Source organism: Melanerpes formicivorus, unplaced genomic scaffold (assembly GCF_026170545.1).
Source record: "Melanerpes formicivorus ecotype bairdi unplaced genomic scaffold, bMelFor1.0.p_v2 SCAF_28, whole genome shotgun sequence".
NCBI classification, from domain to species: Eukaryota; Metazoa; Chordata; class Aves; order Piciformes; family Picidae; genus Melanerpes; species Melanerpes formicivorus.
This window is the reverse complement of record NW_027142380.1, coordinates 1,412,893-1,439,932: the sequence shown is the minus strand read 5'-3', so window position 1 is coordinate 1,439,932 and position 27,040 is coordinate 1,412,893. Positions and strand designations below refer to the sequence as shown.

The window sequence follows — 27,040 nt, the reverse complement described above, 5'->3', positions numbered from 1 at the left end:
CACCCAGATTCAGTGCAGCTAGCTAAGTTGTCATCTATTAGGGGCTGCAGAAGGCAGGATATAATGCTGGTTATCTTGTAGTCTTAAGTAGCTGTGGAAGCTACTGTCATACATGAACTGATTATGTCCTGAGCAACTGCTAAACAATAACTCAGCGTGACCTTCTGTTTTTCAAGGAGTAAGAACTGCAAATTTCTTTTCTTGAGCAAGCAGGGCAGTGCTGCAGTGTAACTTCCCTAGCTTTGCCATCCTGCCTCCTTCTAAGGGCAGCTGTTGGGAATGGGTGGGAGGTAGGGTCTAACTGTGTTATTAGTTTCATATACACATATGCAAAGAGAAAAAAGGAGGGGAATAATCATGCAAGTGCTGCCATTCTCCAGCAGGCTGCTAGAGACAGAGTGGATCTAACAAATGCTTCTGTTTCTGCAGTGTCCCAAGTGCAATATCTGTATTGAAAAGAATGGAGGCTGCAATCACATGGTGAGCAATTCCCTGAACACATCAGACCTTCCTTGTTCTAAGCAGAAGATTTTCTTCTCTCACTTTCCACTAACCAGTGTCTCCTGTCTCTTCTTTTTCAGCAATGCTCCAAATGCAAACATGGTAAGTAGGGTCTGGAAGCAGTTTTCTCTGCAGTGTTTGTTAGTGGTGATGTTCTCAGTGCTCTTTTTTTTTGTTCTTTTTTTATTGTGTGTGTGTGATATGAAGACAAATTGCAAACATTGACTGATTTCTTTTTATCCCCCCCCAGTAAAAGGTGAATATAAGGATATTAATTGCAAACTTGTGTCTGACAGCTTTATTTATTTTTCTTTGTCACTGGCTATGATCTCAGCTGAGCTCTGATTCAGTGCTGGTTTGGCTCCCTCTCCCTGCCATGTCCATTTTATAGAGAACTTTCCATCTCTGCCATTATATTAACAGTGAAATCCATCTCAGAGAAGAGTCTTAAATGCTTTCCATGTAATTGCATTTGTCATCAGCTGAAAATGCTAGCAGAACTGAGCCATTTACTCAGATCAGCTTAAGACCTTCTGCTCAGTGATGGAAATAATGAGCTTCAACCCAGATGAAACCGCAGGAGCTCTGAATTGTTCTGTGTAACATTATCTGTTGGACTTCTCAGTCCACCCTTGTGCAATTAGCAGCCTGAGTGTCTTTGGCCTATTGTGTGGTTCTGCAAGATGACAGCCTGTTCTTGCACTCATCTTTTCATGGCAAAATTAATTTCTGTTGCCTTGGAGCTGGACAGTTTGTATTCAGCCCTCTAAGTTAAGTGTGGCTTCTAGGAAATATATCAGAACCTTATTTGGAAGATGATTAAAGATTGCTGTCCTCTCTCATTTCCTTTGCTTTGGGGCCCTCAGCAGCACTGGAGGTGCTTTGATGGAGCTCTGTGAGAAGGGTGAGCAGGCAAGTGCCAAGGTACCATGGTGACTAGCACTCAAGGTGAACTCTGGGAGTACACATTTTGGTCTCTTACTATTAGTAACACAGAAGAGATTCCTGTTGTAGCAGCTTGATCTCCATCTTTTTCCTAACCAGTAGAATACTCACAGCCTCACTCTGAAACTGGGAAGCTGCCACATGGGTTTTGCTATTGCTGCTTTTTCTCTGCTTTCTTCCCAGTTCAGTGGCTCCTCACCTGAAGTGTCATAAACCACTGATATCTGAGGTTATCTGGGTAGTTCCCTCTTTGAGACAACTGAGGACAGACATTCTTTTGCTTGACTTATTTCACTTGTGGATTTTACTGTATTCTATTCAGATAGAGGTCTGCATGAGGCAGTGTGCCAGTGGTGGGGAGGATGCAACTCACAAATAAGACTGCAGCCTGCCTCTTCTTCAGTCTAGAGTGGGAGCCTGTGCAGAGCACAGGTACAGTTCTGTCTGTTGGTCCTAGTGTGCAGGATGCAGCACTTCAGGATTTACTTCCCATAGTTGCATGGGAGGCTATAAATGAAAATCCTAAAGCCAGGCTGGTATTTTTGCCTCCCTATTGTGCTCCATTATGCAAGGAGACACAAAATGTCTGTTTCTTGGCTTAGCAGAAATACCTGAAAATAGATGGGCTGTGTCTCCTGAGGCTTTTCATTCTCTTGAGTTTTGGGGCTTTTTTTTCCTGTGCATCACAGTGGGTTTTTCACTGTTTTCTGCAGACTTCTGCTGGATGTGTCTGGGAGACTGGAAGACTCACGGCAGCGAGTACTACGAATGCAGTCGGTACAAAGAGAATCCTGATATTGTAAACCAGAGTCAGCAAGCACAGGCCAGGGAGGCCCTTAAGAAGTACTTGTTCTATTTTGAGAGGGTAGGAGACATCTCCTTGGCCAGAGCTGCTGTAGCCTTTTAATGCTCCCTGCCTGGTGCAAAGGTCATTGCCAGCAATCTCCGTGCAAAAAACCCCCAAAGAGAATCTGTGCAGAATTTTCAGGCCTCGTTGTTTTGCACTCAGTCCCACCCTATGAGTCCCATTCAACCCAGTAATGTCATACCCAAAGCAAATCATACTAACTCCTGTATTCTCTTGTGCTAGAGAATTACCTGTGCCACTGTAGTATTACCTGTGTGCCACTGAAGCATTACCCTGCAGGCTGAGTGCTGCTGCAGTAGATAGATATTGCTCCAATCGTTTCCTTCCAGGACTGGGGAACTTCAGTTCCTTGTGGTATGTCTTTATAGACACAAAATCAGTATAAACTCTGCCATGTTCAAAGCTCCATTGCCTACAGCAAAGTTTTCATGAAATTTCATGTAATCACATTTCTAAAAGTTGCAGTCAGAGCATCTCTGTCCACACAGCAGGCTCGATGCACCTGGCCATACAGGGCAGTTCTAGAGCAGCACCTCTAGAAAAGAACATGGTAAAGGTTAAATGCTGCTGCATTTCAGTTTCCCTAATATGAAGAGTTTATTCTTCACACCAAGAGCCAAGTTCTGTGGTAAAATAAATGTGTTCATTCCTGGCTCTCCAGACCAACAGGCTTTGGGAAGTGACCGTGTTTACAATGCACACATGGATGTTGGAGCTCGCTGAGCTCATGTGAAATGCTAAACTCTTGACCTTTCTATAGAAATCCTTTAAGCAGGGGAATCACCTTTACTTTCCATCTTGTTAGACACAAGGTCATTGTGCAACCAGAGGGCATTCCCACTCAGAAGCTGGGTTTGCTCCCTGCTCTTTACTGTTGTCAGTCCGTTATATACAGCCTCCACCACTTGCTGCTGGAGGTGCTGCCTTGCTCTTCTTTCCCACAGCATGTCTTGCCTTGCTGGACTCCTGCCCCGCTTCAACTTCTGCTTGCTAGAGCTTGTGCTTTTACAGCAGCAGTACTCTCGTCTCATGCCATTTTTCCTTTCCCTGTCTCCCTGCCCCTTGCAGTGGGAGAATCACAATAAAAGCCTACAGCTGGAGGCGCAGACGTACCAACGAATCCAGGAGAAAATCCAAGAGAGAGTTATGAACAACTTGGGAACGTGGATAGACTGGCAATACCTACAAAATGCTGCAAAACTACTTGCAAAGGTGGGTAGCTGTGTCTTGTTTGGCACAGAGAAGAGAATACACACCAGAGTGCTAAATTCACACCACCAAATGAGAAAGGGAATTTAGGGGTTGTGGGTATGTGGGACAGTACTTCTGATCTAGGGACATAAGCTAGTCAAAAATCATCTGGAAATAACCTCTGTGGAGTTACACTTGAACCAGACAATTTCTTCCAAGGAAGGTATAGATAATTCCACCATTAAGTGTCCATTCATCATTGGCAGAAGGTAGCTTCTTAGCCTGTAGTCACCAGATGAATGGGATTCTGCTGCCTTCCAACTCTGAGATTCTTGTCCTTTTTTTTCCCCCCCTCTTCTTTCCACTCCCCAACAGTGTCGTTACACCCTGCAGTACACGTATCCATATGCCTACTACATGGAGTCTGGCCCCAGAAAGAAACTGGTAAGGCATTTTGATCTTGATTTTCTTCTGATAGCTTTTGGGTGTAGCTGGCAGCATACTAGGTTGAATTCCAAAGCTTGGCACTGTCTGAAATACTAGTTTTAGGTAAGGACAGGACAGGGGTAGGTTTGCACCTTTCCTCTTCAGTTTGAACTGACCAGCGGCTCAGTTCTCTGATGCATTACATTGCCTTTCCAGGGCACTTCACTGCACTTCCACTAACAAGCAGTTTATTCGATGTTTTGAGGCTGGAAGTGTACATTTGCTCCTTGGTAAGGCTTATCACAGTGCTGTGGGCCATATTTCATGTGGACAGATGCTGGAGGATAGCTTTTCCAGCCTTGAATCAGGATGTCTCTTCAGTTTTTATTCCTGCTGTAAGTTTCTTGTTGGTTTGGTGCATCCCACTGGCTGGACATGTCCAAAAATAGCCCTGAATTCACTGAAGAGATTGATTCTTTGACTCAGTTGTCCAGTAAAACCTGTTATCCAGTCTTTCAACTTAGCATTATATGTATTTTCTGAGGCTGTGGACAGATACTCTCTTCTGGATCTGACTGTGCCAGTGGAACAAGTTGCTCCTCCCAGCAGTGGTTAACAATCCCTCTGCTCTGCGTGCAGAGCTGCTCACAAGAGCATTTCCTGACCTATTTATGGCAAAATGAGCTGAGTTAGATGTTTGTTACTTACAGTGGTTTTGGGGTTGATTGAGTGATGCAGACTGGGGAGTGCATATACAAGAAACTCCTGGAAGGGGAGTGATGCTGTCTAGCTGAAGGTGGATAAAGAGGAAGCACAAACCTGCTCTGCCAGCACAGCTGTCAGCAGAACACATATTTCTGTACTTGAAGTGTAGTGTGTAGTATTAAACTGCTCCACTAAACTCATTTCTTGTTGCTGTCTCTAATTTTTCTCTTTGTAGTTTGAATACCAACAAGCCCAGCTGGAAGCTGAAATTGAAAATCTCTCATGGAAGGTGGAGCGAGCAGACAGCTATGACAGAGGGGTGAGTGCTCTGTTGGCTTGAGCCTGCTGGCCAGGTTTTGTTTATTGGGCTTGGTGCTTCTGCAGAGCACTAAGACAGCCAAGTGAATGTTCTGAGAAACTAGATCCAGAAAGTCACCTTTAGCCAGCAGATGTTTTAGAGGTGGAGTGTTCACTGTCTTTTGGGAGAGGACTGCAGTGAGTCTTGCAAGGCTCTGGAGTATGCAGCATGTAGCCCTCTGGTGAAGAGCAGATTCCTGAAGTGTGTAGCTTCTTAGACAGAGCAGGAGCCACATAACTGCAGAGGGAGCTCCTGTCAAAAGGAAAAGTATCTGCAATCTTGTGATCCAGAATGCATGTGAAGGTTGACGCTTCTCAGGTTGGAGCTTAGCTTCTCTCTGGGGGAGTTCATGCTAACAGTTTCTACCTTCTGTTTTACCAGGACTTAGAGAATCAGATGCACATAGCAGAGCAGAGACGGAGGACCCTGCTGAAAGACTTCCATGACACATAAGACAAGGAAGGAGTGACAAAGTGCAGGGGTGAGAGCAGTGAGTGGAGTGATGGCAGCTTCACCAGGATAAGCAGGCACTGCCTCTGGGAGAACACGGCCAAGGACAAAGCCACCCCTCCCCTTGCAAGTCAGACACATGCAAACATCACATCTTAGTCAAGTTTGTTCTCTTATCTTTCTGTTTCTGTTTCTGCCAGGCTAGAGGCCAGAGTTCAGATTGGCATATTTCCTGGGATATTTCCCTCCTGCCCTTGATGGTTGCAGAAAGGGAGGGAGTTTTTCTCTGAATGGCTGTTAATAGTATTAGATCATGACAATTTATGTAATTTGCAACGGTTGTACAATTATACAAACAAACCTTAGAATAACACACAACCCTTTTTAAAAATAAATTGGCAGTGGAGTGTTTTTCCTTAATCTGCTTGTAAATTTAATGGGCTTTTCCCCCCCTCCCTCTCCCTCTCCCTTCCTCTGACCCAAAAAATCCTCCTGGGCGCTGAAGGGAGGTTACAAAATATCTCAGCTACATTTCCAGATGCTCCTTTAACCGGGGCATTGTAGCATCGGTATTGCATGAGGAGAGTGGCTGGTGTTGAAGAGTGGCTGCTGCTGTGTCTGACCCGACAGTACCAGCAGCAGCCATGATTTAAGATGATTACGTGTGACATCTCTTTTAAGTCTGCAAAATCCTGCTACACAAACAAAAGCAAACAGAGGAACTGTAGGGGAGAGACCAGTTTACTACTGGGGGATATACCTTGAGTCAGGTCAGGTTCTGCATTTGATAAACTTTAGGTCTTCCATGTAGAATTTTTTTTTTGCTTTACTAGTTTTTGTTGGGAGGGTGTTGTGTTGCCAAAGTGAGTGATGAGGAAATAGTAGCACACAGTTGTTAAGCAAGGCTTGGGGCTTTTGGAGATTGAAACAATCCACGTTATAACAGTGCCATGCAGCCTGGTGAAGATTATTTGTGCCTGCTGGGTAACATGGCTGAGAAAATTTGATCCCGTTTGTCAGGGTGGGGCTAAACACTGCTACGTTCTGAGGAGAAGCTCTTATGTACAACACACTCCCTGGCACATGTTGGCAATGTGAACGGGCACTTGAATACAGGGGCACTGCTTGTGCAGAGCCTGCACCAGGCCAGGCAGAAAATAAACTAGCAAAATTAATTTATTTGTATATTAGTATTGATACTGGTGGGAACTTATCAGCAAACTGATTGTTAGGAGCATGTGGAGCTTTTTTTTTATTAACATTCTTTTTTCTAATGTAAAATATACACTGAAATAAAAAAAATATGAAAACCTAGTTCATCTTAGTAGGGGCTAACATGGAAAGGCTCACTTCAGTGCTGATGTTTGCCTGTTTGCTACAGGAAGCAGGCCATATGTTAAGATTTCACAGGCGTGTGTGTCATCTGCACCAGGAGCATGTTTGCAGCCAGTAAGGTGGAGCTGGAGTCTTGGATCTGAGGAAATCTTCACCTCTGTGGGGAACTCATGGGATTCTCTTCAATGCTGTATGTGAAAGTGTTGCCTTTGATGCCTCCCTGTATTGCTCTTATACAATGTCACTTGATTAAGATTAAACTGGAGGGGGGGAAATTACTGAATTCCTTCATGTCAGAATAAGCTAAATCTGCTGTTGGAGCCTTTTTCATGTACCTGAGACCCTTGCCCCAGGTATTTGCAGCATGTGTAATGGGGCAGGTGGATTTTAACAAGAGAGATGCGTCAGTTTAAAAGTGGAGTAGCTACCATAGGAACTCATCCAGTGGCCATGATTGTTGTACACAGCAGAAAATGGCAAACTGAGAGGCCTTTTCCTTCCTCCCTCCTTTCCCTGGTGTGGGATGTACCCTCAGGGAACAGGGGAACATGCTGCTGAGGAGCTGCTGGCAGTGGAGTGAGGCTTACAACAGAATTGGCTGAGGGTAGATCAGTGTTTTAGGGAGGTGGCTGGAGCCAGGAAGTGTGGAAGGCAGGGAGCAGTGCTGCTTGCTGCATAAGACATCTCTGAAACTGCGGCTCCAGGTGTTCCTCCTCTGTCCCATTCTGTCTTCCCTCTCAGATGGAGCTATAAAGGTACATATGTCCTTGCTCCAGCTGCTGTCTCCTGACTTCATTCCCTCTCCTGCTCTTACCAACAGCCTCTTAATACCCTCTTTGTGATATATTCTAGAGGTCAGTCTCTTCCTTCCTCTCCCCTTCCCAAATGATTGTCAAGGTCTGGGCACACTGGACCCAAGGGAAAGGGTAGTGTTGGGGGAAGCGTGCTGAGCCCCAGCAGTTTGCAGAGTGTAGAACCAATGTTTAAATTATTCTTTAAAAATGTAATGTACAAAGTACTAATTAGGATAAAAGCTGGTGTTCTTGTCTAATGTGACTACCATAACAGCTAATCTCTTTGCAGAACAGGTATATGGAGTTTCTTAATCCCAAAGAATTCTCACTTCTGTTATACAGCTGTCCAGCTTTGAGCTAGATGAGAATGGGGTTTTGTCTGTCTCTCTCACCCTCCCTCCTCTTCTCTCCCATGCCCCCACAAAATGCTTTGCTATGAATCCTTGTTTGTAGACAAGCTAGACCATATAGCTGTGGCCAAACATTCTGAACAGGCTGCTGAGATGCTTGGCCGGGGAACAGGAATAAATATTGCACAGGGCACCCCTTAAATTATTTCAAGTCTTCTGAAACTAGCCCTTTGTTAGCAGTTCTGTTTATTTTAAAAGTCTACAAAACACCCTTCCTGAAGGTGGTGGAAGTCCTGGTTTGCACATGCAGATCCCGTCTCTATACCCTGGGAAAACAGCAGGACTTTTGCTGCCCAGGCAGGGTGACTTCACTATTGGTGTCAAGACAAAACATGCACAGTACAGGGCACTATGAGGTGGCTGACACTGCTTGAGAGGCAGGTGACAGGAGGGAAATGGGAGCTCTTGAAGCCAAGACAAGGTCCGCTTTACCCCCTCTAATAGGTACACAGCCCTGTTCAAGCCAGCAAGTTATTTGAATGTAAGTGGATAGCAAGTGGCTCATGAGCCATTTATTCTGAGGTACACGTTTCCCTTTGGTGAATTACTGCCACAGATTTGGAATGTTTGACCTCTCCTTTTTTGTTTTTTTTCTCTGTTTTTTTCTCTCTGTTTTTTCTTTTCCTCCTTGCACTTGCTTCCTGACACCTCTTCATCCTTGCATCCAATGCTCTTTTATTTCAGCTTTGCTTATGTTAATGCATTGGCTCCCTCATCTCTAATAGTCCTCAGGCTTCCCAGACTGTAACAAATTTTTTTTCTACTGATCACAAACTGCATGACTGCTGCTCTGCCTGCTGGCGAAGGGGCCGTGCCTGTGGGGAGTGGGGCAGCAGAAGGTTTCTGTACTATAGTCTTGCACTCTAAATTTTCGACTTTTTAAGCAGGTGAAAAAAAAATAGAACTTTATTTTTAAATGAGGCACTTGTTCTGGGAATTCTTTTCCTCACCCCTGTCTGGTTCAAGTTGCGGGATAATGTTGAGCGGGGGACTGTGCTATACCCCAACACGGCCTCGGGGGGATCCGCATTGCTGCTGCCACCCCTCGCTTTTCTTCACACGCCCTGGAGAGGGGCAGGGGCGGCTAAAACCGCCGGGGAAACGGTTGCCAGAACTGTGCCCTTGGTTTATTTCAAATAAATTGTGACTTTGTAAGTTCGGTGGTGTCTTGGCTTTTCTTGGAGGGGGAAAAGGGGAGGGCAGAGCCGCTGATGGCTCCGCCCCCTTGGTTCTGGCTCCGCCCTCTACCCCCTGGCTCCTGCCGAGGCCCCGCCCTTCCACAGGGCCCCGCGGCGCGGTGACGCAAGACGCCAGGTGGTTGCCGGGGTGACGCGCGAGGCCTGGCGGGCCCGGGGCGCGATGGCGGCGGCGGCTGCGGCGGCGGCTGCGGCATCGCGGGCAGAGGGTCCCCCGCTGCCCGGCCCGCCGGGGGGCCGCCCGCGGCCCGTCTGCTCGCGGCCCTACTTCCTCGTCCTCATGGTCTTCGCCCACCTTTACGTCCTCAACGTGCTGGGTCTTCTGCTCTTCGTGCACCTGAGCGCCGGTGAGGCCGGCGGGCCACCCGCCGCCGCCCCCCCTCCGCCGCCACCGCCGCCGCCCGCCCGCGCCCTCCCGCGCCTCGAGGGCATCAAGGCAAGGCCGCGATGGGGGGGCTGGGGTCGGGGCTGGGGCCACGCCGCCGCTCACCGCAGCTCTCCCCGCAGGTGGGCCACACGCAGCGAGTGGAGCTACTGCCTGGCAGGACCCACGTCGTGCGCACCCTCAGCCTCAAGCCTCTTCTCTTCGGTGAGTACCAGCCCCACTGCCTCCACCACCCCCAACCACCGCTAGCCTCGTCGCTGGTAGGTCAGCGGCAGAGACCAGCACCGGCCCCCAGGAACGCCGGTAGCAGGCGGGTGGCTCGGCGCCTCCCCCGGGGCTGGTCCGTGGGGTAATGGCCCAGCCGGTACCGGGGCTGTGAGAGCGGTGTCCGTGGGTCCTGGTGGGCAGGTCTGGAGGGTTTCCACTGCCCGCGCTGCTCTGTCAGCATCCGCTGCTGCAGCCCTAACGGCGAGGGGTCTGTGACAGCGGCGGGGGGGTTGTCTGACACCCGCCGCTGTCTTACACCCACTCACGGGAAAATGACTCTTCCCGTGTTTGCTTTGCCTCCCTGTGCAGCTTTCCCTCGAGGCTGCGTTAAAAAGAGTTTGATTTTGTTTAAGCTGTTTTGACTCAGTATTTGCAGAGGTTGCATGTTCTGGATGGTCCACTTAAAAGAATTTGGTAGATTAACCTTTCCAGGTTTTCCAGATTCCCTTAAAATACAGTAGACAGCAGATCACTGAAGAGGACCCTGAAAAAGCTGCTCAGTATTAGGAAAGGACCTGAGATCCCAAAACTTTTGGTAATAAATGATGATAAAGCAGTTTATAGTCTTGGTGCTTTAGTGCTGAGGAAGCGAGGAAGAGGACAGCTGATAGATTTCACATCTTGCACTATGCCTTGCACTGTTTTGCATCCTGTTCTGGCTGCTCTGATACACAACCACATAACATCAGATACTTTTTAAACCTTCTTTACCCTTCTGTGATTTTTTCTGTGACTGATAGAGCCTTAATAACTGAACTCTGTGTTCTGGAGGTCTACTGAGAATATATAAATTAGCTTTTTTGGAACAGATGATTACCACATTCCCACTACTGCAAAATCAGGAAACCTTTTGTCTCTTGAGAAAATTGCATTGAGTCTTTTAGATGCTTTCTCAGTAATAGATAAAAAGAGTTGGGTTTTTTTTCTGAGTCCAGATAGATTCTATACACTGAAAGCCTGGCCATGAATCAGACAGGTTTCTTATTAAACTCCTTTAGTGCATTAAGTATGTGGAAGAAATATGCAGAGTTCTTCTGTCATTTCTACATCTGCAGTACTCATGGTTGGTACATTTTGATGTGGATTTCTGTCTGGCATTCAGTAAACAGACACACTGAGCTGGAACTGACACCCCTAGTGATTGCAAAGCTGATGTCATTACCAGAACTATGGTCTGGGCCAATTGCTCTGTTTTTTTTTTTCCTCTACCCTGCTGGTACCCTTTAAGTGAAAGAGCTGATCCTGGCCTGAAAGGAAGGTGCTGAAGCTGATAGAAGGCAGCCTGGTCCTGGCAGCGCTAATGCCATGATTTTTAGCTTGTCATTCTGGCACCTCCATCAGTTCTGGAGGAAGCTTTGCTCCCTGAGGATGCTATCATAGACATTCAACATTTGAGATGCCATATGAGCCTGTTCTCTGTTGTCCTCTGATAAGGAGGCCCTTATTTAGAAACTGCAAGTTGCAAGACAGCTCTTATCTCCCGGATGAACCTGCCAGGAGCCAGCTCTGACTTTAAAAGACTTCCAGAGGCTATCTATGCAAACAGTACCAATCTAAAGCAGCTAGTTAAAAAAACCTAATTTATTGCATCTCTGTTGTTTAAATTAGTGGAAATGTGTATTTAAACTGGTTGTGTTAGACAAACCCAGAAGCTGATAGCATAGAAGGAATCTTGAATTTCTGGGGATTTTACTTAACACCAATTGTTGTGGCACATAAGAGCCAATTTAAGAGAACTAAGTTGCTGGTCTGTGATCTTTGCTTTCAGCAGAGCAGGCTGTTGTGGGACCACAGCAGTGGATGGCTCATAATGATTTAATGTGAGCTCTGTGCTGTAGAGCGTGGCCCTGTGCACCACAGGGGAACCTGTGGTTTGTTTTTGAAATGTGGGTAAGTCCTCTGCACTGAACCCAAGAGTATTTCACAGAGCTATGAAACAGTCCCTGCTCTACTTTCCCCCCCGCCCCCCTGGCTACAAGACATAATTTCTAAAGCTTGTAAGTCAGACCATCTGTGCACTTTTTAGTTAGGAAACACTAGTAATCAAATAACCCCATTAATGGAAAACAAATATCAGACAAAGCCTTTTCAACCTTCAGAGCTTTTATGGGTTCTGTCATGTTTTCCAAACGCAGTCTGTTCAGAGGATGCTGCCATCGCTGGGACCACCTGGCAGAGGCTTCTGTGGCTTGGGCGGCAGTTTGCAAGACAAGTCCGTGGAGAGGAATAAAAATAGGAACTCTCACTGTGTTTTTCTTCTGAGCCTCAGGGAATAGAAGTAATCCCTGCACAAATGTCAAGGCGCAGATGAATTTCGGTGTGTCTGAGTGCTCGCCTCAGCCCACACTAAATCTGAAGAGATCATGTCGTGGGTTGTTGGTGTGCTTTACGAGCACAGGGAGGCAGTGTGTCTCCAGCTAACAGGGTGGCTCTCTCCACAGCCCAGACCGCAGGCCATTCTCCTCATATTTTCTTATTTCAGTCCCAAGTTTAATTCAGCCTTGGAAGCTTCCCATGGATGAAGCTTTGTCAGGCAGCAGAGATCCAACTCATCGTCTTTTGGTGATTGCTGTTCTCTGCTCTGCGGTCTGTAGCTGTGTTTACCCCTGTAGGGAATTTAAGTCCCTGCTTAGGTGAGAGAGTGAGCTGAGAGAGCGTGGCAAGACTGTGTTTTGCCACCTTTTCTATCTTCTTTGCCTGCAGGTAGAAGGCCAGATGGCTGTGTAACATTTCTCCCCCATACACTTGCCAGAACTGCAAGTAACTCCTATTGTGCTGTGGTTGGGGCTCACCTTCAAGTCCCAAGCAAAGCTGCTGTTTGGACAGCAAAACAGAGATTTAAACAGCTCATGTCTCCTGCTCTGCTTTTCCTCAAGGCCCTTGTAGTATCTTGATATCTTCAGTGGCTCCCCAGTTACCAGTATCTTCTGGCTCAAACTGAATTTCTGATGTTAAAAAAATGGTTTTCCCTGCTATGCAGAAGCCCTCAGCTGTCTTTGTGGTGTGCTTCTCCTGCCTTGCTGGCCTTTTACCTGTGCTTTCAGCACAGTGAGCTGAAGGGACAGCCTGAGTGACTGCTCAAGAGCAGAGTTGTTATCATTCATTTTTTAAGGGGCCAGGCATTGCTGGGGTGGGTGCCTCCCCGCTTAACTTGCATCAGACTATTCAAAAGTATAAAGTCTTTGCTCCATTACACAAAAAGCATCACTTAGCAGTTGGGAAAACTTTCATGTAATCTCTCTGGACAGGAAGCAAGCAGGCACTTGGACAGCATCAGTGTCAAATGATGAAGCTGAAACGGCTGTCAGCTTTGATGTTAATAAGTACAAGGACCCGTTAGTAAAGGTCTCTTCTAGTTTGTGCTTGCCTGCAGAGTTCTGTTTTGCTGTGACACTAGATCCTACACAAAGCTGTGCGTGGCAAGTCCTGGATCTGCAGAGCCTTGCAAGAGGAATCAGCATCCTTAAGCTCTGTCTCAGTAAAATGGGGATCTGTAGGGAGGCCCTACCTGTGGACTAAGACTGCTTTGGATCACCTAAGAACATCTTCAAAAGACCAGCTGCCAGGGAAAGGAGTTTTCTAGCCATAGGGAGGGGAGCAGGTTCTTACTTTGGGAAGGGAGATTTTTCAGACCTTGCGGCCAGCCTGTTCAGGGCAGCGGTGATGTTTCCACCTGCGCACTGCCTGGTGCAGGTTCCTGTTCTTCTTCTGCCAGGCATAGGCCTTGTTCACCACCACTTTGTCGCTCTGTACTTCACCACTTACAACAAAGACCCCCGTGTGAGTGCCTCTCATGATGTTGTGCACACAGGTAGCATCTATATCCAGCCACTGCTGGAGCCTGGCAGGGATTTCAGTTCGAAGCAGTGGGCCATGCTTGAGGACTTCCACCCTGCCAGGGTCCAGGTCAAAGTCTGAGATGGTGGTGGTTGTATTTTTCCTCAGGATTCGGATCTTCACTGCTGCAGGGGGTGGAAAAAGAGCTGTTAGTTTGGTTTACACTTCATGGCTCTTACCTACTTAAAGGCTCAGGCAGGGCAAGGCTTTCTTGCTGTTTCTGTAATGTGGTGACACACCCATCCAAGCTCTTGTAATTGCAGTGTACATGGAGAAGTTCCTATCTGAGGTTAGTTTCCAGTACTGAGCACTGTTCTTCTCACTCTGCCTTCCCCATGAGAATGTCAAAGATGTATCAGCACCTCTGCATGGGCACAAACCCTGTAGGACGCCGGGGCACTAGCAAGTGGGTGCATCCAAGTCCTGGTCTTGTGCAAATTATCTGACTGTGAGCTGAGGTTTCAAGAGGTGTTAAGATTGACAGCTGCCCATGATTTAAAACTTCTTCTTTTCCCCCATGAAGGTTGTGCCTGAATTCAGGATAGTATCTTGAAAATTTCCTGCCAGCTGACTGAGCAGGGGCAGGCTAGGAGAAGGAGAGTTGCATTGCTAGAGCAATGGTATTGATGTTTGATACCGAGCATGGAGTTTGCCAAGGGTTTATATAGACGTTCATTGAAATGTTGGTCTCCAAAGGAAAACCAGAGCAGGGCTTGTATTTAGCAGCCACAGACCAAAACCAAGCCATAGCCCACAGAAATAAAGCAGGTGCACCTTTGGTGCTGTATGGAGCTGGGCCCTACTTCTACCCAACAGGTAAGTTGGGACATGAAAATCTCTGGCATCTGCTGTGAAAGATGCAGTTCCTCCAAGGCAATTTGTTATGGCAAAGCTTATTTCTGTCACTCTTTGCTGCAGGAAATGGCAGCAACTGAGAGGAAAAGGATACTTACCAAAGTCATTGGTGCAGAGGTTTTCCAGGATCTCCCTGGCAGTACTGGCCTCCTCAAGTTCACAGTCCTTGCAGCTGGCTCGGGGCACTGCTGTAACAGAAATGTGGTTGTATTGCCCTTGTCAAGCTCCACTTGGGAAGGCACAATGAAGTTTTGAGATCTGTAAGTGGTGGCTTGCTGTTCCCAAGTTGTGCTTTCTGCCCAGTCCCTGAGAAACAGCTCAGGCTGTAAGGTGGGAGATATTAAGCTCTTCTTCCTGTGGCAGGGGCAGACACTGCTTGTTGTGCTTTGTTTAAGCTGGTGTGTGTTGCTGCATGTTAAATCCACAGTGAAAATGCCTGATGAAGAGTTCTAGTTTGGATGAAACAGTAAAGCCTTTGGTATGGTCAGTCCCACCCAGTGATGCTGAAACGAGGCATCTGTTACCTCCTTATCTGCTCTTGAGTCACACACAGCGTTCAGCAGTATCTGGTGTTTAATTTAGTCTTTCAACCTTAATGATTTTTTCTCCTCATGTAACTCATGTCTGCAGAGGCTCCTGCCCTTTTGTGCTGTTTCTTAATGTCTAAAGAGAAGATTTGCAAAACATTTCTTTCTGCATGCTTTTTTTTTTAATCATCAGGGCTGCAGCTCCTTGGCTCTGCTGGAAGCACATCTCACTGCCTGGAGCCTGCACACCACAAGCTCTCATGCTGTGCTTGGGTGTTAGGCTTTCACAGCCACTCCTTCTCCCTGTCCCAAACCCTGCATGGTGTGATGGCACCCAGGGAGCTAATGAATACAGTAGAGAGGGGAACAAGCTGCAGTCAATGTTACGCTGATTTTCTAGGCACAGTGGAGCTCCCACAGAGAACAAAACTGCAGTGTATAAACTGTTGGTTGGCTTTTTTTTTTAATACAGCTTAAACCCAGAAATATTAGGAATAGAAAGAGGGCATAGACCCATCCTTCTGAGAGTGTTACATGTGGGAAAATATATGAGGAAACAAACCAGCTTACTTCTCCTGCTCGAGGAATTTTCATCCGTGGAGACTGCTGCGATGCACAGTTCATGATCCGCAGGAAACTTGTTGCAGTTCAGGATTTCAGGCCAGGGGTAGCCATAACAAGCCATGACTGGAGCACAGCTTCTCTTGACAGCTTCACACAGGCTGCGGCAGGGGTAGATGAGCCTGGGGAGGGAATGCGGAGGGCAGCATCTCTGGACTCCTGGCGGCAGGCTGAGGGTCAAGCCCCGGCACCGCCCTGTGGCTGAACACATTGTGTTGCACATTGTAGTGCTAGCCAAGCCCTAGTGGGATCTTTGGTGTGTTTTGAACATTTCATGCCCAGGATGCAAACAATTAATTTCTGAGAACAGAAGGGATGAGGCTGTTCAATACAGGCTGCTGCTGGAAGCCCTTTCCCTCTCTTGGAGACCTTCTCTACTTGTGCAAAGGATGCTTACCTTTACAGGTGCTTACTTAGACACCCAGTTTACTTAACAACTCTGATGGCTTCACACAAAACTCAGGATTTCTCTCTGCTGCTGGCATTCAGTCTGAAACCCCCCCCATATGTTGAAGGCAAGAGCTGAGAATGAGGGGCTGCATGGAAGGTGGGTGAGGCTGGTGGATGCCAGCAGCTACTGTGCCAGGGGTGCAGCCAGGGAAGATGGCAGCTGTGCCTGGGGTGGGTGAGCAGGACAATCTGGAGAAGGGAACATAATCTTTCTGCTCCAGCAAGATGAAAGACTCGTGTTTCACTTTCAGAGGGAAGGATCCTGCTGGGAAATCCAATTGCCCCTTGCCAGGAGGGGCAGCTGGGCTTCTTGGGAGCTGCAGGAATCACACTCCACGCGTTTTCTCTCAGGAGGCAAACACAGCTGCACTCTTGGGGAATGTTACTTGCTACAGCTAAAATAACTTCAAAATCATCTTACCTGTCCAAGCAGATCGGTGCAAAGAGGGAGCAGAGGAAAATCCTTGCATCTGGGTGGCACTCCCTGGCGAGCAAAGGCAGCCAGCTGGAAGACTGCTGGATCACTTCTGGCATGGTCTCATGCTCCAGCAGGTTGGGAATCCTCATCTCGGAGTAGCCGATATCATAGCACAAGGCCATGTGGTGTGGAATGGGTGTGCAGCTGGAGGATCTTCTCAGGTAGCTCGCCCAGGCTCCTGGAGAGCCCCAGAGCAGCAGGCGTGCCAGGACACCCAGCAGCCATGGGACACCCAGCAGCCATGGGCCACCCGACCTCGAGGGGTGCCTGCGGTGGGTCCTGACCATGCTCAGAGCTAGCTGGGAGGAAACGAACAGGCAGCGCACCCCGGACTGAGCTGCTCCAAACTGTGGGATGCCTTTTATAGCCTTGGAGCCACCTCTCTGTCAATCCATCCTCATTAAGTGCGGCCTTTTCAGAGCCCTCATGGGGAAGACAATGCTCCAATTTTTGTTTGCCAGTGGCCCTGATTGTTTGGATTTTAGCAGGGGTTTGGCTTAGATCAGCAGGTGTGGAAATGAGGGCAGTTGGGGAGGGATGAATGACTTGGCCCGTGTGTCTTGGGGCTCTTTCAGCCAAGATTGAATCTCTGTTTGACACCAGTGCTCCAACGCATCCCCTTTCTCTTGCTCCAGGATTAGTCATTATTTCATAAACCCCAATGTTTTTCTCCCTTTTGTTTTTTGTAAAAGCAATCAAGTGTTGCTCAAAGTCAATTAGGAGGGCATTTGTTTAGCTGGATCCATTGTTGAGCAGGCAGGGAGATAGGATGGTCTCACAGCCAGAAGTTAACTGTTTCAGAGAGCTAAGGATAGAGAGGAACTAATTTGCAGCTGTGGAGCCAGGTTGTTTGCAGAGCGGATTGGCAGCGCTGAGCTGGCAGCCCCCTCACCTTGCAACCTGCCTGACAGGGCAGGCTCTCTGTCTGACAGAATTCTTACTTCACTGCAGAATCCCCTTACTACTGCTGAAGAGCAGGATTGCCCTTCCTCCCGCACGTAATTAAGATTCCAGAAGCCATCATTATTGTAGCCCAGTCGGGGGAATGGGAAATGCTGGGAGCACGCTTGCCAGCGCGCGTGGTTCATTCGGACCTCCAGCCCTGCCATGAGGTTCAAGCTGGTCAGTGGAAGCTCTGGCTCTGAAGCATCCCCTGGCACAAGGACCCTGCACTGCCGGTGGCGGAAATGGCTTCCTCAGAGGGTGTTAGAGATACAGCTGACTGCATTGTGTTTCTGGGGCTTCCCAGGAACTTCCTGGTTTCTACAGTTCTAGTTCTGGTCTGTGCTGACCCAGAAGCCAGCTGCTTATTGACAGTTTGAGCTGATAAGGTTGATTTAAGGTCATGGAAGTCATTGACTTTTTTTCCCCCCTCTTTGAGGATTGCTGCTGTAGTTAGAATCATAGAATCATGGAATTGTTTCAGTTGGTAAAGATCTTTAAGATCATAGAGTCTATACTGTGTCCATGGCCCATACCTAGGAATTCTAGGAGACTGCAGTTCAGAGAGCAGGACCTTGGGACTAGGAGCACTTACACCTGTCCTGCTTTGGTGGTCCTCAATCTGCTGGGACACAGAATAGCTATGTTATGGAATGGGACCTCACTAGTGCTTCACAACTGTGTGCACTGTGCAGCTAGAAACTTCCTAGTCATCAGTGGATTTCTTTGCAATTAAATTTCCCTGGGATCCTGGTATTGCCCAATTGCTGCTGGTGGTGTGCTGCAAAGGAAAGCCAGTGATACTGGAGTGCTACCTGGATAAGAAGCATGGCATCCACCATGTACAGTGTCTTCCCCATTAGTATTGTGTTTGAAGTCTATTTTTAGTGGGGGATCAAGGGAATGAGTGATAATAAGTTTGGAAGTTGTCTCCTTTCTGTTTGAGTTTCATAGTAGAGCACTGTGACGTTTTCCTCTGAAAGGTGTTAGGTTCTGTGCAAAACACCACCCTCTCCACATGAGGGCAAGGAAGCAGGAAACCCTGGCCCTCACCACAGCCCATCATAAAGAGTTTTGGCCTCCCTTCCTGTAAACTGTGATCCACATATCACCTTTGAAGTGATAATATGCAGTGATAGCACGTTTGCTCACTCCTTTGTCCATTGTGGTATCTGCCAGAGAGTTTAAGGGCTTGACCCCTGGATCCAAACATTTAGGAACTGCTGCTGTAAAAATACCCAGTTCCAGTAGCCCAGGTGTGTGCTGTATGCTCTTTAGGAGCTTTTCTTGTGGAAGAGTGGATGGGTTTGAATGTCCCAAATTTAGACAAATCCTCAATTTCCCCACCCACTCTTTGTTGTTTTGTTTGTGTTTGTTTTCCTCTGAGTGGCCTGCCATTGGTATTGGGTCCCACAGCATCAGTTCCTCACTCTCTGTTGCTGCTCACACTTTTGCTGCAGAAATTCCTGATTTTCTGACAGAGGAAGAGTGCAAGCTCATCGTCCATCTGGCACAGCTGAAGGGGCTGCAGAAGAGCCAGATTCTACCAACAGATGACTATGAGGAAGCCATGGAAATGATAGAAATCAGCCAGATGGACATTTTCAATCTGCTGGACCACAATCAGGATGGGCAGCTACAGCTGAAAGAGGTAGAGTACAGGGCAGACCAGAGGAGGTTTGCTGCAGGACTCTGTGGCAGGTCCCTTCTTTAGATGGCTCCTTCATTACTTATATGCTTGTGTAGAGCCAGACCCCAGTACACACTGGTCAGTATTTGCTTATTTTTATGTCTCAACATTTGTGCTGGCCTTCAGCATGGAAATTCTGGGGAAATGCACAGCAGTTGTTGTGCTATTGAGAGGTAAAAACACAGGCAGGAGATGTGTGTTGTTCAGTATGCTCGGTAAAACATTCCTTGTGCTGTGGGTTTCCTCTTGCTGGGTGTTCCAGGGCAGTGAGTTTGTAGTGTGGCACAGCTTTGTGCAGCCTGTGGGGAGCAGACTGTGCTGACAAGACACCAGCAAAGCCACCCCTGTTAATGAGCTTGGAAGGTGATAATGAGCACCTTGTCCACAGCTCTTCAGCACCCTTGACCTGTATGGCAGGGTGCACCATGGCAGGCGCTGGCAGTTCAAGGATGTCTCTCCCCAGGCTCCCAGGCTTGGGTGTGTGCTATCCTATGGGCAAGTGTTGTGGAGTGTGGAGAGCTACACCAGTGACAAAACAGGGCAAAGCTCCTTTCTCTGGGAGTCAGAGCCTGCTGAGAGCTCTCCAGGATGCACCATCTTTCTGGCCATGCGGAAAGGAAGCATTTTATTCCAAGCCCTTGTCTTAGACCAGTAAAAACATTCTTTTAGCTTTACTTTCCCTTCAAGAGAGCTGTTCTCCCTCCATGTCAAAACTGGTTAACTGAGTCTCAGCAGTCATTTGCCATGATCTAAACTGGAAATAGCAACACCCATCAGCCACAACTGCATGTGGCTGCCAGATGATGCTCACTGCAATCTTCTCTCTGGAGAGATGTGCTGACGCCTGGCTGGCTGATGCGCTGCAGAGAAGCACTCGCCAGACATCAAGCAGAGAGGCAGTCTCTGGGTTTCAGCAGGACCAGTGCCCAGCATTGATCCATTTATGAATTTCAGGTGTTGACCCACACCCGTCTTGGGAATGGCAGGTGGATGACCCCCGAAAACATCCGGGAGATGTACTCTGCAGTCAAGGCTGATCCTGATGGGAATGGTAAGAGCAGCTCCGTAGGAATTCCTTCACTGCCAGCATGCTGGATGCTCCGCACAACCACGTGGGGCAGAGCAATTGCTGTGTCCATGCCCAAGCTTGTTTCTCTAGCTGTGTTCTTCAAAGCAAAGTAACACTGCTTCAGAGACCCTCACAGAAAAGTAAAATCAGTGTAAACCTCTCATCACAGCACTCCTGCCCTTCCGCTCCAGTCTAGCAGTAAACTAGTTCCACCACCTGGGCTTGGATCTTGCAGGAGCAGGACCCCACAGACTCTCTCCCTTGTCAGACCTACCTTGGTCTGTGCCCCACTGTAACGGAACCTTCAGGATGAGCTTCTGCTGCCATGGTCTGAGACACAAATCTAGCTCTGACTACATAGCTTTTGTCAAGGTGCAACCTCTGCTCCCTTCGTATTTTTAGGGAGAATTCTGCAGCAGGCTGGGAGCCCTCCATCACTGGCAGAATAAGTGGAGGTGAGGGTGGTCTTGTTGGTCATCCTTCATTACTGACTGCCCTCTCTGCCCTGAACTACATGAGGCCACTTCTGCCTCTCCTGTCTTCAGTCTCCAAAGGGTTCTCGCTGGTCCGGACATGTGCTCTAACCTCTGCTGCTCTAATTAGAGTGGCCTCAATTAAGCAACTCTCTATTTCCTAATCATATTAAGTGAACACACAAGCTCTGCACGCTCTCTTTTGGTGACCTGACGTTGAGAGCTGCGCAGGAGGAGCTGATTTGGCATTGAAGCAGTGCCCTTGTGAATGCCTAAATATCCGGAGGGCACCCCATGCCCTACTCCTCCAAGCTGGTGGTATGCTTGGCAGGGGTAGGAGCGTATGACTGAGTCCTCAGTGGCTTTTCCACTGCTCTGGACATTAACAAATGAAAGGTCCTACTGAAGTGCTCTTGGCAGGACCTTGCTTCCAGCGAGCTGCTTCCCTCTCTTGTTAGATTGGTACATGACACCGAGAGACCAGGTCACAACCTGGATGTGGCACTGCGTCATCCAAGACCACATGGATTAAGGGGAAGTGGGGACAGCAAGACACTGGAAATAATAATGATGTAGATCATTTGGTCACGACTGTCCCAGGCTGACCCTGGTGGCTGGTCCTTCCCCCTGCTGGAGGATGTTGTGTGCCCACAGAGCAGAGCTGGCACCACAGCAGCACTGGGTTTGCTGCCTGAACAAGCTCCAGTTGCAGCCATGATGTGTGCTGGCTGCTGGGCAGCACACTGCAGCGTTCCACATGCTGTTTGGACCTGATTCCCAGTGCAGAGCTTCGCTTCTTCTCCAGAAAGGGAAAACAACCAATGTGAGGATTTTTCTGAAGCTGACAAAGGCAAAAGTCCATCCCTTGCCAAGTCCAGCTGAGTCCAGACAAAGAAACACCTGTTTTAGTAGAAGCCACTTTTTACCTCTCACTTTTCTGTTATTTCTACTTACACAGGATCATGATCTGTTGTGTTTCTAGCTCATGTTTTGCAGTTACACAAATGCAGAAGACTGCACTGCTTGTTTGGGGGGTGGCATTTGTAAATCACCACAAAAGGTTTTGTAGAAAATGTGGTCTGAGGTGTCCTGCTCTGCCTTTTAATGTGTCTGTTATCTAAGAACAAGCCCCAAGGCATCAGGTGGCACAGGCTTTTTAGGTGTGACACTACAGATGTTGGCTGCAGTGGCTGGGGTTTCTTTTGTGTGTTTTAGGAGCTTTTCAAAGTTCAAAATGGTATTTTGCCTGTCCCAGTTCTGCCCCTGCATGGCAGCCAATGGTTCACTTTTGCAAGTTGCTGCAAGCCCTCTACTCTGCTAAAGGCAAGAGCATTGCTGGGACCTGTAATCCTGCATATACTGGCCGGGTGCAGCCCATGGTGGGAACAGTGGTGGACCCCAAATGGCATTTATTTGAGGAAGGCACATTCTGCAGTGCCCTCAGCTGGTGGTTTCTCTGTGTACAGGCCTCCAAGAAGACCTGCAGCAGAGTCAGATGGCTTTTCCTGTCCTCCCACAGGTGTGTTGAGTTTGGAGGAGTTCAAACAGCTGAACATTCGTGATTTCCACAAGTACATGGGAAGCCAGAAAGTGAAGATGAGCGACCTGGTGCGCAATAGCCAGCACACCTGGCTCTACCAGGGTGAGGGCGCACACCAGGTCATGAGAGCCATACGGCAAAGGTAAGGGCCAGGCAGCTGAGGGGTGGTTGGGTTTGTGTAGGCATGAGGACCACCTGTGCTGGGAGAGGCAGTAGCAGACTTGCTAATATTCACACTTCCTAATTGCCTGAAAGTCTTTGGAGTATAAAGAGCAATGAACACAGATACGAAATGGGGAGAGGAGGTTTCCATTAGAACAAGAATTTGTATTGTCCCGTGGACAAGGAAAAAGAAAAATCAAACCTTTCAGCATCTCCATTCACTTTTGGGAACAGCCCTATAAAACCAAGAAGACTTGGCATTATATGAAGTAATTCTTTCTAATTAGTAAATGAGCTTACTGGGAGAAACTGCCCATTCCCAATGCTGTCTGGGTGCCAACAGTTACTGTCATTTGCTGTAGTTACTCATGCATTTCACTGAAATCTGTCTTAGCTGTTCAGAGCTGACTTTTTAACAAGCACAGCTTCACCTCAAGTAAGCCAACTTAGTTTAATCCTTTGAGCACAAGTATCACAGAGCAGCTCACAGCAGCCAGGAGAACTCTTGCCCTTCCCTTCATCTCAGATTTGTTACTGGGAAGCATTGAAACCCAGCATGCAGGCCAAATTACTTAGCCGTGCTGAGTGCCAGATAATTGGCTGGAAACTCTCTTCTTGCTGGTCCTCACTCAGAACATGGGTGGGTAAAATCTGTCCTGAGGCTTGAAAACGGCTGTTGGCCACTCCTTTTCTTCAGTGCATTCCAGAGGGAGAATGGAATCACATATTGGCTTGATTAGAGCAGACTGTGGCTGCCACCTTCTCTGTGCCAGTTAGCCAGTGCACACAGGCATCAGTATACTGCTTTTACGCTCTTCATTTGGCCGCTGTTATGAGGATCTGAAGACACAGCGCTGAAGGAGGCTGTTAGTCCTCCCTGGGACCATGTGGTGCCTGGAGGGGCTTTGTCATTCCTCTTGCACCTGCCCCGAGGGCTTCACTGGTCCAGGTTCTCAGAGCTCTGAGTGTTCTTTGGCAGGTCTCAAGACGTACCTGCTTGCCTTGGGGATGATCTCAGATGTAGCAGCGGAAAAATCCCAGAGCAGGAGGGCTCCGGTCTCCTTGGTCACTTCCAGTGCCCCTCTGCCCTGGGGAGAGGCTGCTGAAAAGGCAACAGGGAAAGGTGAGTTAGGTGACAAGAACATTCCTAGAGTTAGTCTCTCATTCCCTCTCAGCAGGGGCCCTGTGCTTTGCCCTGTCCCCGAGGTCTGTAGGTGGTGAGCAGGAGTCCAGAGAAGCGATGAGATGGCACATGAAGGCTCCAGGGACACACACACAAAGGATCTTGATGAGCAAGCAAAGTCTTCCTGAGAGCAGTCCTGCTGGAGCCATGCACCGTTTGCTTTTGAGTTTTTTTATTAACCTTGACGAGGACTTTCTGAGCGATGCTGATGGTCCAACAGATCTGTAAGGACCTAGTTATCTCTTGGCATGCTGCTGCAGCCCATCTGTCTCTCCAGTCTCTTGGGGAAGGGGGTTCTCTTTCTCTGGGTTTGTTATCTGCTTGGGAGTAGTGGCCAACCAGGGTGATGGTGAATTCCCCTCACCTGCTCTGCTCTCCTCTTCCTCAGGGTAATGCGTCTGACTCGCTTGCCCCCCGAGATCGTGGAGCACAGCGAGCCCCTCCAGGTTGTGCGCTATGACCAAGGAGGGCACTACCATGCCCACATGGACAGTGGCCCTGTCTTCCCCGAGACTGCCTGCAGCCACACAAAGCTGGTCGCCAATGAAAGTGCTCCCTTTGAGACCTCCTGCCGGTAAGTCCTGCCTTGGCACAGTCTGGAACATGTTAGAGAAGAGGTGCAGAGAGTTGTTTCACCTCCCCTAGCATGAGACTCGGTGCTCAGGCTGCAGGCTCTGGACCAGCTCTGGAGATTGCTGGCATGAACAAGGTTGAAGGAGGAGGTGGTCGACTCCTGGGTGTCCACTCAAAAAGGGCAGAGTGGTTCTGCAGAGCTGATGGGCCATCCCCACCAGAGACTAGAAATGCACCCTCAGTCTTGGGGGAGGATTTTCTTTGTTATCCTAGTCCTTGGAGAAAAGCTGATGATGTAAATCATGTATCTTGTGATGTCTTGGAGGAGCTGCTGTATGTATGATGGAGGAGCAGGGTACAGACAGCCCCTGTGCATTTCCTTCTGTTCCAGTTGTGTCCCCTGAAAGCCACTCCTGTCTTGTAGGTATGTGACAGTGCTGTTCTACCTGAACAATGTGACTGGGGGAGGTGAAACAGTCTTTCCTATAGCTGACAACAGGACATACGAGGAGATGGTAAATGAATCTCACCTATGTGTTACCCCTGGGGATTTTGAGTCCTCCTTTGAATGTCTTTATTTGCTTTGGGTGCAGAAGGAGTCCACTGCATGACACTGGAGGACTAATGTCCAGCCTGTGTAGCTAGAGCATGAGGAAGCTGGGTTCTGCTTGTGATCTGTTTCCTCTGAGGCCAAGGAAAGAGGTGCAGGGCTTTGAGAGCTGCAGCTCTTCCCACTTAGAGGTGTGAGGGGTGGTCTGTTGGTGTTGCAGCCAGAACACAGGTCCTGCTCGCTTCTGTCTGGGCAGGATTCCTCAGACTTAATCTTGACAGGTGTGTTGTGCTTCTATCACACAATGTGTTAAGGTGGCTGCTGAGAAACAGGTTGCAGACCTCCAGGGGACTGAAACTAGCTTTGCAGGGTGGGTTCTGAAAGCCCTGTCCTGCCACTATGAGCTTTGACCTATGGGAGGTGTCTGGCCAAGGGCAAGACAGTGGCTGCAGCAGCCCGGTGTGGGTGCTTCACTCCAGCCCCATTTGTGACACCTTCTCTGTGATTTCTTGCTAGTCTTTGATCCAGAACGACATTGACCTGCGAGATACTCGGAAAAACTGTGACAAGGGCAATTTGCGAGTGAAGCCTCAGCAAGGCACAGCTGTCTTCTGGTACAACTACCTGTCAGACGGAGAAGGTACGGGAGGGGTAGGACTGCAGGAGGCAACAGCTGCTGCCTTGCAGCGTATGAGAGCTAAGAACAGCCAAAGGGTGGTAGCTGCCTGCTAGTGGGAACTGTAGAGTCTACTTGTCACCAGCTGGGTAGGAGCTTCCTGGCTCTGAAAGGCTTTTGTTTACAGGCAGTAGGTCAGTGGCTTCTAATGTCTTTGGGGGACGGGACTAGCTAGCAAACAAAGACCTTGGCTGCACTAGCCATTGCAAGCTGCCTCCTATCCTGCTGTGCGAGCTGAAACTCCTGCTGGAGCTTGGTCTGCAATTCAGAATGCTTCACTGATGTGGTGTTGCCCAAAGGGATGGGGAGGAGAGGTGGCAGACAAAGGAACGGCCATCAGCTCTGCAGCCCAGGGAGGCATGGTCTGCCCTGTGTAAGGCTCTGCCGTGCTTGGGGCCCACTCCTGCTTTATAGTTTAGCCACAGCCTGACGATATGTATCCCCGGGGCTGTTTTTCTCATGAAGCACAGCATGGTTTTCCCTGACAGCCAGGGTGGGAGGCTGACATGAATCTTCCAGGCTGCTGGTGTGTGGTGCCAGAGTAGTTTGATGGCAGATTTTGAGCATTGATGGGAGGAAAGAGTATAGCATCTCAGGTCTCCTGGGAACAGCCCATGTTTCCATCTCTAGAAAACCCACAGAGGAGGTCACAAGACCGGCATTTGGACTGTTGGATGGTAATACCAAGTTCTGTAAGAGCAAGCTCTGATAAGATCACTTTCCTGTAAGAGACCTGTTGTGTTTTTACAAGCAAATTTTTCCTAAATGGAAGGTGGTGGCTAATGCAAGTCTGCCACAGAAAAAAACATGGGACCACTGTAAAGAGAGGGTCATTTAGAACTGCTGAAATGCAATCTCTTAACATGGCCTCGAGCCTCTGACTTCCATGGGCCTTCCAGTGACAGTATACATCCCTTCCATAGCAGCCTCCCGTTTTGGGAAGAGCAAGGAAAAACAGAAGCTGTGGCACAGAATATAAGAGCTTTTGAGCTGAGCAAAGACATGGAGGCAATGAATTTTTGCATTTTGGGAGCCTGCCCTGTCAGCTCCTCAAGGGTGCTAGGGTGGGGTTGCACTAAGGTGGAGGGGCTCTAGGAGGAACCAACTCTTGTGAGTTGTATCTGGGCTAAAATCCAGGCAGGCGCTGTAGGCAGGAGAGTTGCTGTCACTGGTCATGCTTCCCTGTGCACTCCTGTCTGTGCCTGGGGGTGCCGCAGCACTCCCTTGCCACCTCCTCACAGGGCTTTGCTCCACAGGCTGGGTGGGGGAGCTGGACGACTTTGCCCTGCACGGGGGCTGCCTGGTCACCCAAGGCACCAAGTGGATTGCCAACAACTGGATCAATGTGGACCCCAACCGGCGGCGGCAGCTGCAGTTTCAGCAGGAGATGGAGCGCTTCGCGGGGGCCGAGGCCGGGGGCGAGTGGACAGTGGACAAAGCCTACAGTAGGGCACACCTGGAGCTGTAGGGCCGGGGGGGCGGCCGCGCGCACGTGGCCTTTTCCCGCGCTGGGCGGGGGGGGCGGGGCCGCGGGCCACGTGCGCGGCGGGGCCGCGTCTCGCGCAAATAAAGCGTGGAGAGAC

The 27,040-nt window shown here is 48.8% G+C and overlaps 2 protein-coding genes across 5 annotated transcripts in view; both read left to right on the top strand.

Annotated features, from left to right (window-relative positions):
* ARIH2 (ariadne RBR E3 ubiquitin protein ligase 2) overlaps nt 1–5,864 on the top strand; it is a 32,834-nt gene extending 26,970 nt beyond the window's left edge. For all 4 annotated transcript variants that reach the window (XM_068154210.1, XM_068154213.1, XM_068154212.1 and 1 more), the window contains 7 exons: nt 430–480; nt 582–603; nt 2,160–2,311; nt 3,383–3,526; nt 3,881–3,949; nt 4,872–4,955; nt 5,376–5,864. In XM_068154210.1, coding sequence (XP_068010311.1) covers nt 430–480; nt 582–603; nt 2,160–2,311; nt 3,383–3,526; nt 3,881–3,949; nt 4,872–4,955; nt 5,376–5,447 — 594 coding nt within the window. In that variant the 3' untranslated portion in view covers nt 5,448–5,864. The remainder of the gene's footprint in view (nt 1–429; nt 481–581; nt 604–2,159; nt 2,312–3,382; nt 3,527–3,880; nt 3,950–4,871; nt 4,956–5,375) is intronic.
* Nucleotides 5,865–9,313: 3,449 nt separating this feature from the next.
* On the top strand, nt 9,314–27,037 carry P4HTM (prolyl 4-hydroxylase, transmembrane). Its single transcript, XM_068154206.1, has 9 exons — nt 9,314–9,615; nt 9,687–9,768; nt 19,002–19,192; nt 20,186–20,282; nt 22,293–22,455; nt 24,047–24,232; nt 24,656–24,746; nt 25,298–25,421; nt 26,714–27,037. Exons 1-9 carry the CDS (start codon nt 9,343–9,345, stop codon nt 26,923–26,925), a joined length of 1,419 nt encoding a protein of 472 aa, XP_068010307.1. The 5' UTR covers nt 9,314–9,342; the 3' UTR covers nt 26,926–27,037.
* Nucleotides 27,038–27,040: the final 3 nt, after the last annotated feature.

Coding starts and splice junctions, on each gene's coding strand:
- P4HTM (XM_068154206.1), top strand. CDS start 9,343: ATGGCGGCGGCGGCTGCGGCGGCGGCTGCGGCATCGCGGGCAGAGGGT. Junction 9,769..19,001: donor CCTCAAGCCTCTTCTCTTCG/GTGAGTACCAGC, acceptor CTTTTGCTGCAG/AAATTCCTGATTTTCTGACA. Junction 24,747..25,297: donor ACAGGACATACGAGGAGATG/GTAAATGAATCT, acceptor ATTTCTTGCTAG/TCTTTGATCCAGAACGACAT.